The sequence below is a fragment of the Xiphophorus maculatus genome, chromosome 23 (assembly GCF_002775205.1).
Source record: "Xiphophorus maculatus strain JP 163 A chromosome 23, X_maculatus-5.0-male, whole genome shotgun sequence".
In the NCBI taxonomy this organism is placed as follows: domain Eukaryota; kingdom Metazoa; phylum Chordata; class Actinopteri; order Cyprinodontiformes; family Poeciliidae; genus Xiphophorus; species Xiphophorus maculatus.
In genome coordinates, this window is record NC_036465.1 from 11071093 (window position 1) to 11081223 (window position 10131).

At 36.0% G+C, this 10131-nt stretch overlaps 1 protein-coding gene across 1 annotated transcript in view; it reads right to left on the reverse strand.

Moving 5' to 3' along the window:
- Positions 1–9139, reverse strand: part of LOC102236241 (GDNF family receptor alpha-4-like) — a 49016-nt gene extending 39877 nt beyond the window's left edge. Inside the window, exon 1 of the mRNA XM_023328301.1 lies at positions 8790–9139. Within this exon, the coding sequence (XP_023184069.1) occupies positions 8790–8832 (43 nt within the window). The 5' untranslated portion in view covers positions 8833–9139. The remainder of the gene's footprint in view (positions 1–8789) is intronic.
- Between the last annotated feature and the right edge of the window lie 992 nt (positions 9140–10131).

Below are 10131 nucleotides of genomic sequence, written 5' to 3' on the forward strand. Positions count from 1 at the left end.
TGGTCCAAGTTACCACAAAGACACTCCACCAAAGAATATTTCACATGAGAAAAAAATCTTATTAAATCAACCACCGTAAATAGAGCAAATATAATTACTGGGTTAGTGCATTTCCAAAACCAGAACTCCTGTGGGATGTTACCAGTTTATAAAATGTGGCTCAAAGAAGAAAAGTGATCCACAGATATTGTCATGGGGAGAAAAGACTCACTGATGCACAACGGGGGCAAAGCCTAGCCTGTGTGGTCCGATCCACCAGATGAACTGCTGAAGCTTAAATTGCTGAACAGGTTAATGTTGGTTCTGATAGAAAGGTGGTGTCAGAATACACACTGAATCTCAATTTGTTGTTTCTCCAGCCCAGTCAGGGTGTCGGTGCTGACCCTGAATCTAAAATGAGTATGTTATGATCACGACTAGACCAAAAGTAATGGAAGAAGGTTTCCTGGATTAATAAACTGTATATTACATGAATGGCCAGGTGTGTGGGCATGGGTGTCTGTGTGTGTGTGCGTGTGTGCGTTGGGTAACACTTTACACAAGGCTGAACCATTGGAGAAAGACAAAAGCAGTCTGGCAACATTCGGATAGGAAACCTTGGTTGGTGCCATAGAGGCTCTGATATTCCTTTAACACATCCCATCATAGCTTTGTATTTGTTGCAAACACTTTTCCATGGAAACAGTGTTTTCTGATGGCCTCTATCCAATTAGATCTAAAATATGAGAGCAACTACTGTATAGTTTTTACTTCCTGTTTGAAACATTTAAAATCATCAGGCTTTGATTCGTTTGTTGGCCAATTTGAATGATTCAAACATACGTGTCAGCAGTACCTGAATTTAAAATGCTAGCATCAAATCAATGCTTCTTGGTAGAGCGGAAAATGAAGTTTCTTCTTCATAAGAAAGCGTCTCTTCTCTTCCGTTGATGCTACATCATTGCACAAGAGGAGGGATTGCTGCAAAATCAATGACTCAATAGAATCACAAAAGTGTGCTGTTTCGCATAGTAAACTAGACTCACTTGTTTTCTAAACTGAATCAAAATAGAATAGAATGCATGTAAATTAATTTATATCTGTCTTTATGATTGCACATCTGTTATATTTCCGAATATTGATTACATATATTTAATTAGATTTCTTTTGAACTGGTGCTGTATAAATACACTCAATTGAGAAATACAGAGAGATATCTAAATCGCTTGCCAAAAAGCACAATTGGGTAAAGCCAGTTCTAAATTTCCATGAAATGTTGCAATATGAAATATTTATTCTCAGTGTGTATGCCTGACGTTTCACTGTTTTATTATACTAAATCTCCACTATCTCACCCTGCATAACAACTAGGAGTCCGAGGACATCAGCACTATCAGCATTAAAAGGAAATCATGCAAACAAAACAGAATGTGCTTTTTCGAAGATGCATGCACAAACCACAGAATGTTCAGTCTTTCCTACACAAACAGAACATTTCACCAGGAGCCCGACTGCTCTTCCAATTTTAACCACAGTAGATATTCTGGCCAAAACCTTTGTCAGTGGTTGTTGTTGCATGACCCAGACTTGATCCAACAAACTGCTGGCTTTGTTCAAAACCAGTCAAGGTTTTCAATTTTTAATTACAGGAAAATCAATGTGACTGAAGATCTCACTACAACACAATAGACAATGTTAGAATATGTGGTGTGCTACTTTTCTGCTTTGGTGAACCTCATGCAGATGCTCAGAAGTGATTTTTTCAAAACTTGAATAAAACAATTCATTTATCCTCAATGCGTTGAAGATTCTAATTTTATGCACATATATCTAGGGTACCTGTTCTGTGATCAATTAAATTTGGTAACAGTAGTTTATAGCTGAGCTAAAGCCAAAACTAAATTTTTTGCAAGTATTCATTTGCATTTACTTTTTTTGTCCTATTACATCCAAAATTTACAGTGACTTTTACAGTGAATTTTATGTAACAGAGAAACACAAAGTAGTGCCTAATTGTTATGTGCAAACAAAACAAAAATGTGCCATGCAAAAAAGTCAGGTCTCTTTACTCTGATATCTATTAAATAAAAAAAGTACAGTATAAAATATATGAGTTGATCTGTTAGCAAAATAGGTAAGGTTTGGACAAAATGAATGGATAGCTGTGAGCATCAGAGTCTTGTCACAAATTTTCAATTTGAATTAGGTCTTGACTTTAGATAGGCCATTCTCACCATTCAACAGTAGCTCTGCATGCTAAGGCCATCATCCTTTTGGAAAGTGCACCTTAGTCTGAGTCAAGGTCTTTTGCAGCTTGGAACAGGTTTTCTAGCTCCTACAGAGGTCAAAACTGGCCTTTTGGCTTTTCTTTGATGAATGTTCTCCTTTCCTGCCAGAATATCCGTTGCAGTGGAAGGCCATGCATTGGTAGGTTTGTAGTTGTGCCGCAATCTTTTCTCTTCAAAGGGTATTAATATGTTTGTAAGTGACTGAAAATTACTCTGTTGCTAATCAACTCCCCAGTGTCTCTTACAGCAGGGTAATATTTCTGTCCCTATATTTTATAGAACTGTAGAGGCTAATTTTTGACTCCTGAAAGAAAGAAAGGGTTGCAGAAGGTTACAGAAGGTTTCTCATAAAGGCTGTGAAATAACATTTGCATGAATAATAATGTGTGCATCTCTAATATTCACTGCTGTGAGGAAAATGAGCTCCTAAAACTTTCCACTGAGCCGTGCTTTTGTAACTTTATTGCCTTGTTTTATAATCCCATAAGGGTTATAAATGCATTTAGTAGATACCAAAACACAAAGTCTTTAATTTGAAGTCTAGTTTCTGTCAGTCTGTTCAATGTAAATGGATCCTCAGCATTTAAATCACCCTCAGTTCTCTATATTTAAAGTAAATCTTCTGGTAATATCTAAACTCCTTTATAATTAGCTGTAAAATATCACATTAGACTTTTTCTTTTTGCGCTGGAAAACTAAAAGACAGACTGGAAAACTATTAAAGTGCTAATACAAAGCCTTTAATACATGATCGTGTATGTGCTCATTTTTCAGAAACAGTTCATATGAGTAATGTTTAATTGTCCTACTACATGAAAATATTGGTTAGAGCAGATTTAAATTCATTTAAAATCCTAATAAACTCTGCTTTGTCCATCAGTTACCTTTCATTTTCTTATACTACAACAAATTTGATCACATGAATCTCAAAACAAAAACACACTCACTGATTAGTGAACAATGATTTAACTGACACTTTATTACAATAATGAATTAGGGCAGAAAACACATTATCTTTACTACCATGCATCACTCCCAGTCAATAGTATGTCTATGGCTTTCATACACACACACACACACACACACACACACACCCACACCCACACACCCCCACACACAACAGTCTGTGTGTTTCATACTGAAAATAAGCAGCAGCTTCTGACTTCCAAACTTTATCTGCTTAAAGTTATATTTTAACATCACACGCAGACGAGGAAGTCAGAAACTGAAAAATGTCACCGTTAAAGGTCAGAGACATCAGACTGATTGATATCAGCTGAATCTCAATGTGCAGATTCCAAAATTTCAATAATTAAAGAGAAAGGTAGAAAAACATGATGTTCTACAGAAACACTGTAGCAGCCAGACTCTTTGACAAGACTTTTTTTTTCCTCCAATGTGTCTTACAGAGGATTTAAATTTTAGTTTTACCTTCTGTGTATAATGCAATATTTACACTTTGTAGTCAATCGCTTAAAAACCTTTACCAAAATAGTTGTTAGAACTGCTTAATTAAACTGCAGTTTCAAGTATTCTTGCAGGAATACATTTCTACACCTTTTTCACTCTCTTTTGAGTAAAAAGGTCCTGGAGACAAGCTGACAAAGGCCATCAAGCTTCACCATGGAGTTTACACTCACAGCACATTTGGACACACCAATTAGCCTGGCATGCAGCTGTTTGGATGGTGGGAGACCACTAGTTCTTGGAGAAATCCCTCACAGGTAGACAGAGTAACAAGCATAGCACACAGAAAGCTATCATAAAGTCAATTTTTCCGTCACCTCACTGCCCAGTGTAGATTCTACTTATCCACATCATGTTAAGATTGCTCTTTATTTCTGCACTTATTTGATATTACTCATCATAGTTTTTTTTTTTTCATGGACTTGCTTTTTAATGGAGAACAAGTCATGTGTTTTCACAAATAAGAAGAACAATGCAGTTTTTGTCTTGGAATATAGCTGGATACAAGGACCTAATAAAATAAGAGCAGCAATGAATAATGTGATGTCCAGGTGCAAACATGGCCTGTAAACTGGAATAATTAAAGTAGGAAAATCATCTTGGAATAATGATACAACACAGAACAAAGACACAAAGATGAGGAACAGCGGAAAAATGAACCAATCATGTAAGACGACGAATTGGCAAAAAGGAGAAAAACAACTGGGAAAGAAATCACTAATGAATGGCAGGTGGTACAAACCAAATATCTAAAACCAGGAGGGAAGCAACCAACTTAGAAAGCAAGACTAGCTGCCATAAAACAGCAAAAGAGTTACAAAACAAAAGAGGAAGTCAAGCTAATAGAAATACATACTTTTCAAACCCTACAAAAACAAACCAGAAACCATTATTTCATAGGTTCTGCTAATTTCAATCACATAATCACTGAAATATGCCTTAAGGAAGGGAGCTGTGGCATTTATTTTTCATAAGTTCAAAAAGGAATCTTTAGAAATACCATTTACCATTAACACAAGTGTGGTAAATAATGGCAGCAATGATTTATACAATGCTGAAAGAAACAAAACACATTTAAGCCTTATGTAAGAGGCTGCATAATCAGCTATTATGCACAGATTTAAGTTAAACGCATTTCTGAAATTCAAATGTTTACATATTCCCCAAAATGTGATTTGAAGGCTGAACATGTAAACCGGTGTCATATGTCCTAGTTTTATAAAAGCAGAACTGTTTTTTTCCCCACACACAGCATGGGCATGTATTGGGTTGTGTGTGTGAAACAAAATGCATAGTTTAGATTTTGTAACAAATCCTCTTGCAAGAGTTAGTTTATAACGAAGTACAATAGCAAACAATGCATATATGTGTCTATTACGGGAAAAAAACAGTTTAATCCAGCAACACCAACAACATTCAGTGAAATAAATCATCAGCATGGCTGAAGCAGAATGCAGTGACAAAGCCTTTTGTTGCAAAAACATGGGGTTAAAAATAGTAAATATCATATCCTTAAGAAACACTGAAAGCACACTAAAAAGCTCTGACAGCACTTAATAAAAAAACTTAACAGTAAAAGGACTAATGATGAATGTAAATACTGTTGGCAACTCCTAGAAGATATTCCCTGGTTTTTGTGCCATTTAAATATATTCACTTTGCTTTTAGTTTAGATTATTGTGGAGTATTAATGCAATCAGCTTTGTGCTACGAATAGGTCTTACATTGTGATGTGAAACATGATCTGACTCTGGTGAAAGTTATATTAAGTTAACGTTGCACAAAAATGCTTCATCAACCATAAAAAATGAGGTACTCTGAACAGTTGAACTCGATTTCAAACAATTATTAGCTTCAGTGTGAATCTGTCAAAGTGAATCCCAGTGTAAATTTATCATGCAGATAAGATCAAAGACTGGGCAGTCCACTAGTTATCTCAGATTATTTGCTATTATTTCCTACAACATTGGGTGCATTGATTCAGTTTGACACTACAGCTTATTGAAATGGACAGATTAACCCTTTAATGTCTTCTTGAGGACCCACAAACCTGGTCTGAGCATCATGAGCGCTAAGGTTTTCAGCTCCAACCACATCACACCAGGATGAAAACAACCTTAACAAAGCAAATAGAGGCTCAAAGTGATGGGAAAAAGGCACAATTCCAGATGATTTTCACTCCTTTCTGCAGCCAATTAAGAGATTAGCCTCTATAATAAAGAAGTGCAGTTTGAATACAGGCTTAATGGATAAAATTGGCATAGCAGCAAATTATTTTATTTGATAGCTACATTGAAATACAAATAAGTATAATCTAAACATAGAGAAGGATCTCTTGTGTCCTATATGTGTTTGTAATTGACCTAAATTAGTTGTGAAATTCTCATGATGAGTTGACAGTATAACAACAGTTGCTGAAAAACTGAAAGGAAAATTGTTTAAACATATTTTGATTCAATGCCTACTGATGTGAAACTAATATAACAATTTTAGGTTATTCAATATCATTTCTTTATTGATCTTTGATTGTAAGACAAAAGCTTACTATAAATGTACCAATTATTTGGCCAGAGATGGGAATGGGATGGGAATGCATTTTTTTCTGGCATCACTTTAAATCACTTTAATTAAACAATGGGAATAGTATCATTAAAAATTAGAATGACACTATATCAAAACTGGAAATTTTTAAAACTCTTGTATAACCTGAGGCAGTCTGTTCCTAATTTAAAGTTAAATAGCAACAATCCCTGAAAATGTTTTCTTTTGGTGACTTTTTGGGGGGTCCTTCAGCAGCATTGTTGGCACAAGTGAAAGCAGAGAAATCTTTGACTTTGTGCTCTCCTGAAAGGCAGTACTCAATACCAGCATTTTATGGACACTTTTTTACAACAGAGGTCTTGATGTTTGCCTTCAGAGTTGGTTCTGGAAAATTGTGGTCATTCTGTTGTGGCCTGCAGGTAACTGAAGTAGTTAAGAGAGTGGGGGTAATGTGTGATTTTATTTCATCTGTCCAGATAAAATATAGTTTGCAGAGGAACTCCGCAAAAAGGTGCAGAAACAAGTTTGGTAATCCAGACAGGTTTACAGGTTTGTTATACAAACAGACCACTAAATGTGTAGTCATGGTAACTGATCCCAGTAATGGCTAAATAAGCAGGATCATCATATCTACTGTGATTCAAATCACAAACAAAATACAAAAATATGCATGTTTAAAAACAAATACATAAATATGCCTTCCAAAGCTGTCCATAACCTTTGATTTTTTTTTACTTTTTTGTACGGCTAGATGCTTTAACAAAGTTCAAGAGTTGCCACAGTTTCTCAATTGAACTTTAGCATGGATTTTGACTGATCTATAAATATGTTATAATCTAAATTATTATGTTTTGTGATGGATCAATCTGATAGAGAAACTATCACCCTAAGATTAGGGTGATGGCAAAGAGTCCCACCAACCACCAATGGAAAAAAATGCAAAAAGGTGGTAAATAATTACAAATAGGATTCAAATACTGAAATGGTAATTTAAAAAGTGTTATTTTTGTTATCATTTCAGATATAGTTGTCAAATTTCCAACCAGAACCAAACCAGCTGGCTAAATGAAAATATTTTGAAATCTAAATCTGCCAAGTGTATGAATAATTTTGGGATTAACTGTAAAGTAGACTTCTCGTGACTTTCTTTCAACAATCATTTTCATCTTTCCATGTTCCTATGAAGATTAAATCTGTGGGAAAAAGGACAGACTGACGTGATAAGCTGTGGATCACTGCAGCTCTTCCACAGGCCAGTCCAGGTGGATCCCAAATCTCGGCAGGTTTAAAGTTGTGTCATACTCTTTTCATTTTCAGATGATGGATTGAACGGTGTTCTGGGAGATATTGAAAGTTTGGGAAATTCCTTTGAAACGCTGTTTTCTCTGTCTTCATCTGTTTGTTCGATATGTCCAAACAAAGCTTTGATTCATTCACAGGACATAAAAGAAATTATACGTAGGTGGATTCTTTTTAAAAACTTCTGAAGGCCCTTAGTTGGGTGTGAACACAAAGACAGGTTTCATTTAATAATCTTAAAATGTAAATAAAGACATGGAAAAATCTAGTGAAAGTGGTTCTCTGAAAAAGTTAACAGGTGAGAATACGTTTTTAAGGCCTAAACACATCACCAGAGATCATTTGTGCGTCTATTTTTTTCAAACTATTTGACAATAATGCAAAAAAAGTTTTTAATTTGACTTCAGTTCACAGAGAGCAGCTGATTCAAGTAGCAAATTCTTCCATTCAGCATTTCTTGGAATATCCTTTCATTTATTTAATGAATGACTTCCACAAACAAAAAGCTTTAATAATTAATGACAAAGATTAGAAATACATTAATGCATTTTCCAGCCTTTGTTAAGAAGGAAAGCTGGAGCCAGGTAAAAAAAAAGAAAAAGAAAAGAAGCCATCACAGTGGTCAGGCAGCTAAAACTTTATATTTCCAAACAAAACAGATGAAAATATGAACCAGCTGCATGTTTCTCTCCATCCAACTGTGCTGTTGCCACAAAAATCAATATTCTAGCTTCATTCAGTTAGAGAGCAATATTTCACAGATGACTGATGTACTACTGCCAGTGGTCGCTTGTGAAGGATTTGCTAAATAATAAAGCAATTACACCATAAAATGTAAAGCTGTGCACTTGATATTTAGTTTCAGTATAAAGAATGACAGAAAATATATTAGGACAAATATTTCTTCGAGCAACTCATTCAATTCAACAACACACAGTCAAACCATCCCTGCACACAAGCACCCGAGGCAGACTTGCCCACTCTTCAGCATATGCACTTGCAAGTAAACTATTTTTGCGTGGTTTCCCATATTACGCTGTCCCATCGGATCGTTATCACAGATTCCTCGTTTTAGCGACGCATTTCAACGCCGCAGCTATAAATTTGCATTAATACAATTTTAAGCTCATGTTGCAAAATGTTGCCAAATATTTTTCATTATACCCGAATGGAGCGGGTTACAAATCAGGCCAAAAAGGAGAAGTTAATACTTACCAAAAGTTAGGAGCATAGACAGATAAACTCCCCACTGATCCATCTCTGTCGGAATTTCAGGTTACACCTCGGAGCTTAAATCTACAGAGGAATATTCCTTATGCGCATTTGGGTATCCTTGTTTGCTCAAAGATCTTTTTCCCCCCTCCTCAGCCACTCTAATGTAGTTTGTCGCTTGATTTTATAAAAATCGTTTTATATCTCAGAGTCCCACCAGTTCCTTCCGAGCCGCTCTCTCTGTCGCGGTTTTGCGCAAAGGTACAGCCATGCGTGATGCTGCGAGAGAAAGTTGTCCTGTGCGCTGAACAGTCCGCTGGTATTGGAGAGCCTTCTGTTGCGCGTCTACGTGGTCGCTGAAGTCCTTGAGTCCGCTGCTGAAGAGAAGCCGAGCGCAGGGAGCAGCCGAGAGGGAGGGGGCAGAAAGGCAGGGAGAGGGGGTTGTTTGTGCAGGAGAGGCATTAGGCATTCTGGTCACACAATGATTGCTTAGCCGCGATTTTCTTTTTTGATCCAAAAAGTAGCTTTTCTTAAAATTCCTGAATTCTGCAGTTCCGCTTTGAAGAATTCCAACCTTCGACATGCGCTTTTACTGGGTATACCTGAGATTCTTAAAGGACGTGGATAATTTTCCAATGCCTTAGAAGTAGTTTTCTACAATTAAGTATTTTCCTCTTTTGAAAGGCATTTTTTAAATCAAAGTAAAGAAAAAAAAAAAAGTACAAAAAAAGCTTTAAAAAGTGTGCTTTTTGTCAAGAAAGTCCCAAAGGAACTTTTGACAAAGTCTGTGTTGATAGTTCTGCTTTATCTTGCGTTGTCATTAATCATCTGTTTAGTTTTCTGGGTGCCCTGTTAGACCTCTGTCAGCACAAAGTGCAACATTGGGGCTTGGGGTCAAATAGCAAAGGAAAACAAATGCGTACAAAAAATTCTGTCATAGAATAAGGCTTTTGACAGTATGTATATCCTTATGCGTACAATGTACCAACCCTTTTTTAAATTTCTTTTGCAATTTTTCTTAGCAAAAAGTCATTTTATGTGAGTGAACTGAATGACTTATGGTGGACCTTGAGTTGACGACGGAGATAAAAGAAGGAATGGCAATGATAATGAAACGGCAGGCCTCTATTAGGGTTTCAAAACATGTCTGAGATGAGACTACAATTACAAATGTTTGTACAAAAGCTAAGGTCAGATTGTAAAGTGCTGGAAAATAGTTTTCGCTCCCTTTCACGTCTTGTGCTTTTGCTTTTTTGTCACACTTTCAGATAATCAAACACATTATAATATCAAACAAAAATAAACTGAATAAACAGTTTAAATTTTTTTGTATTTATTAAAGGAG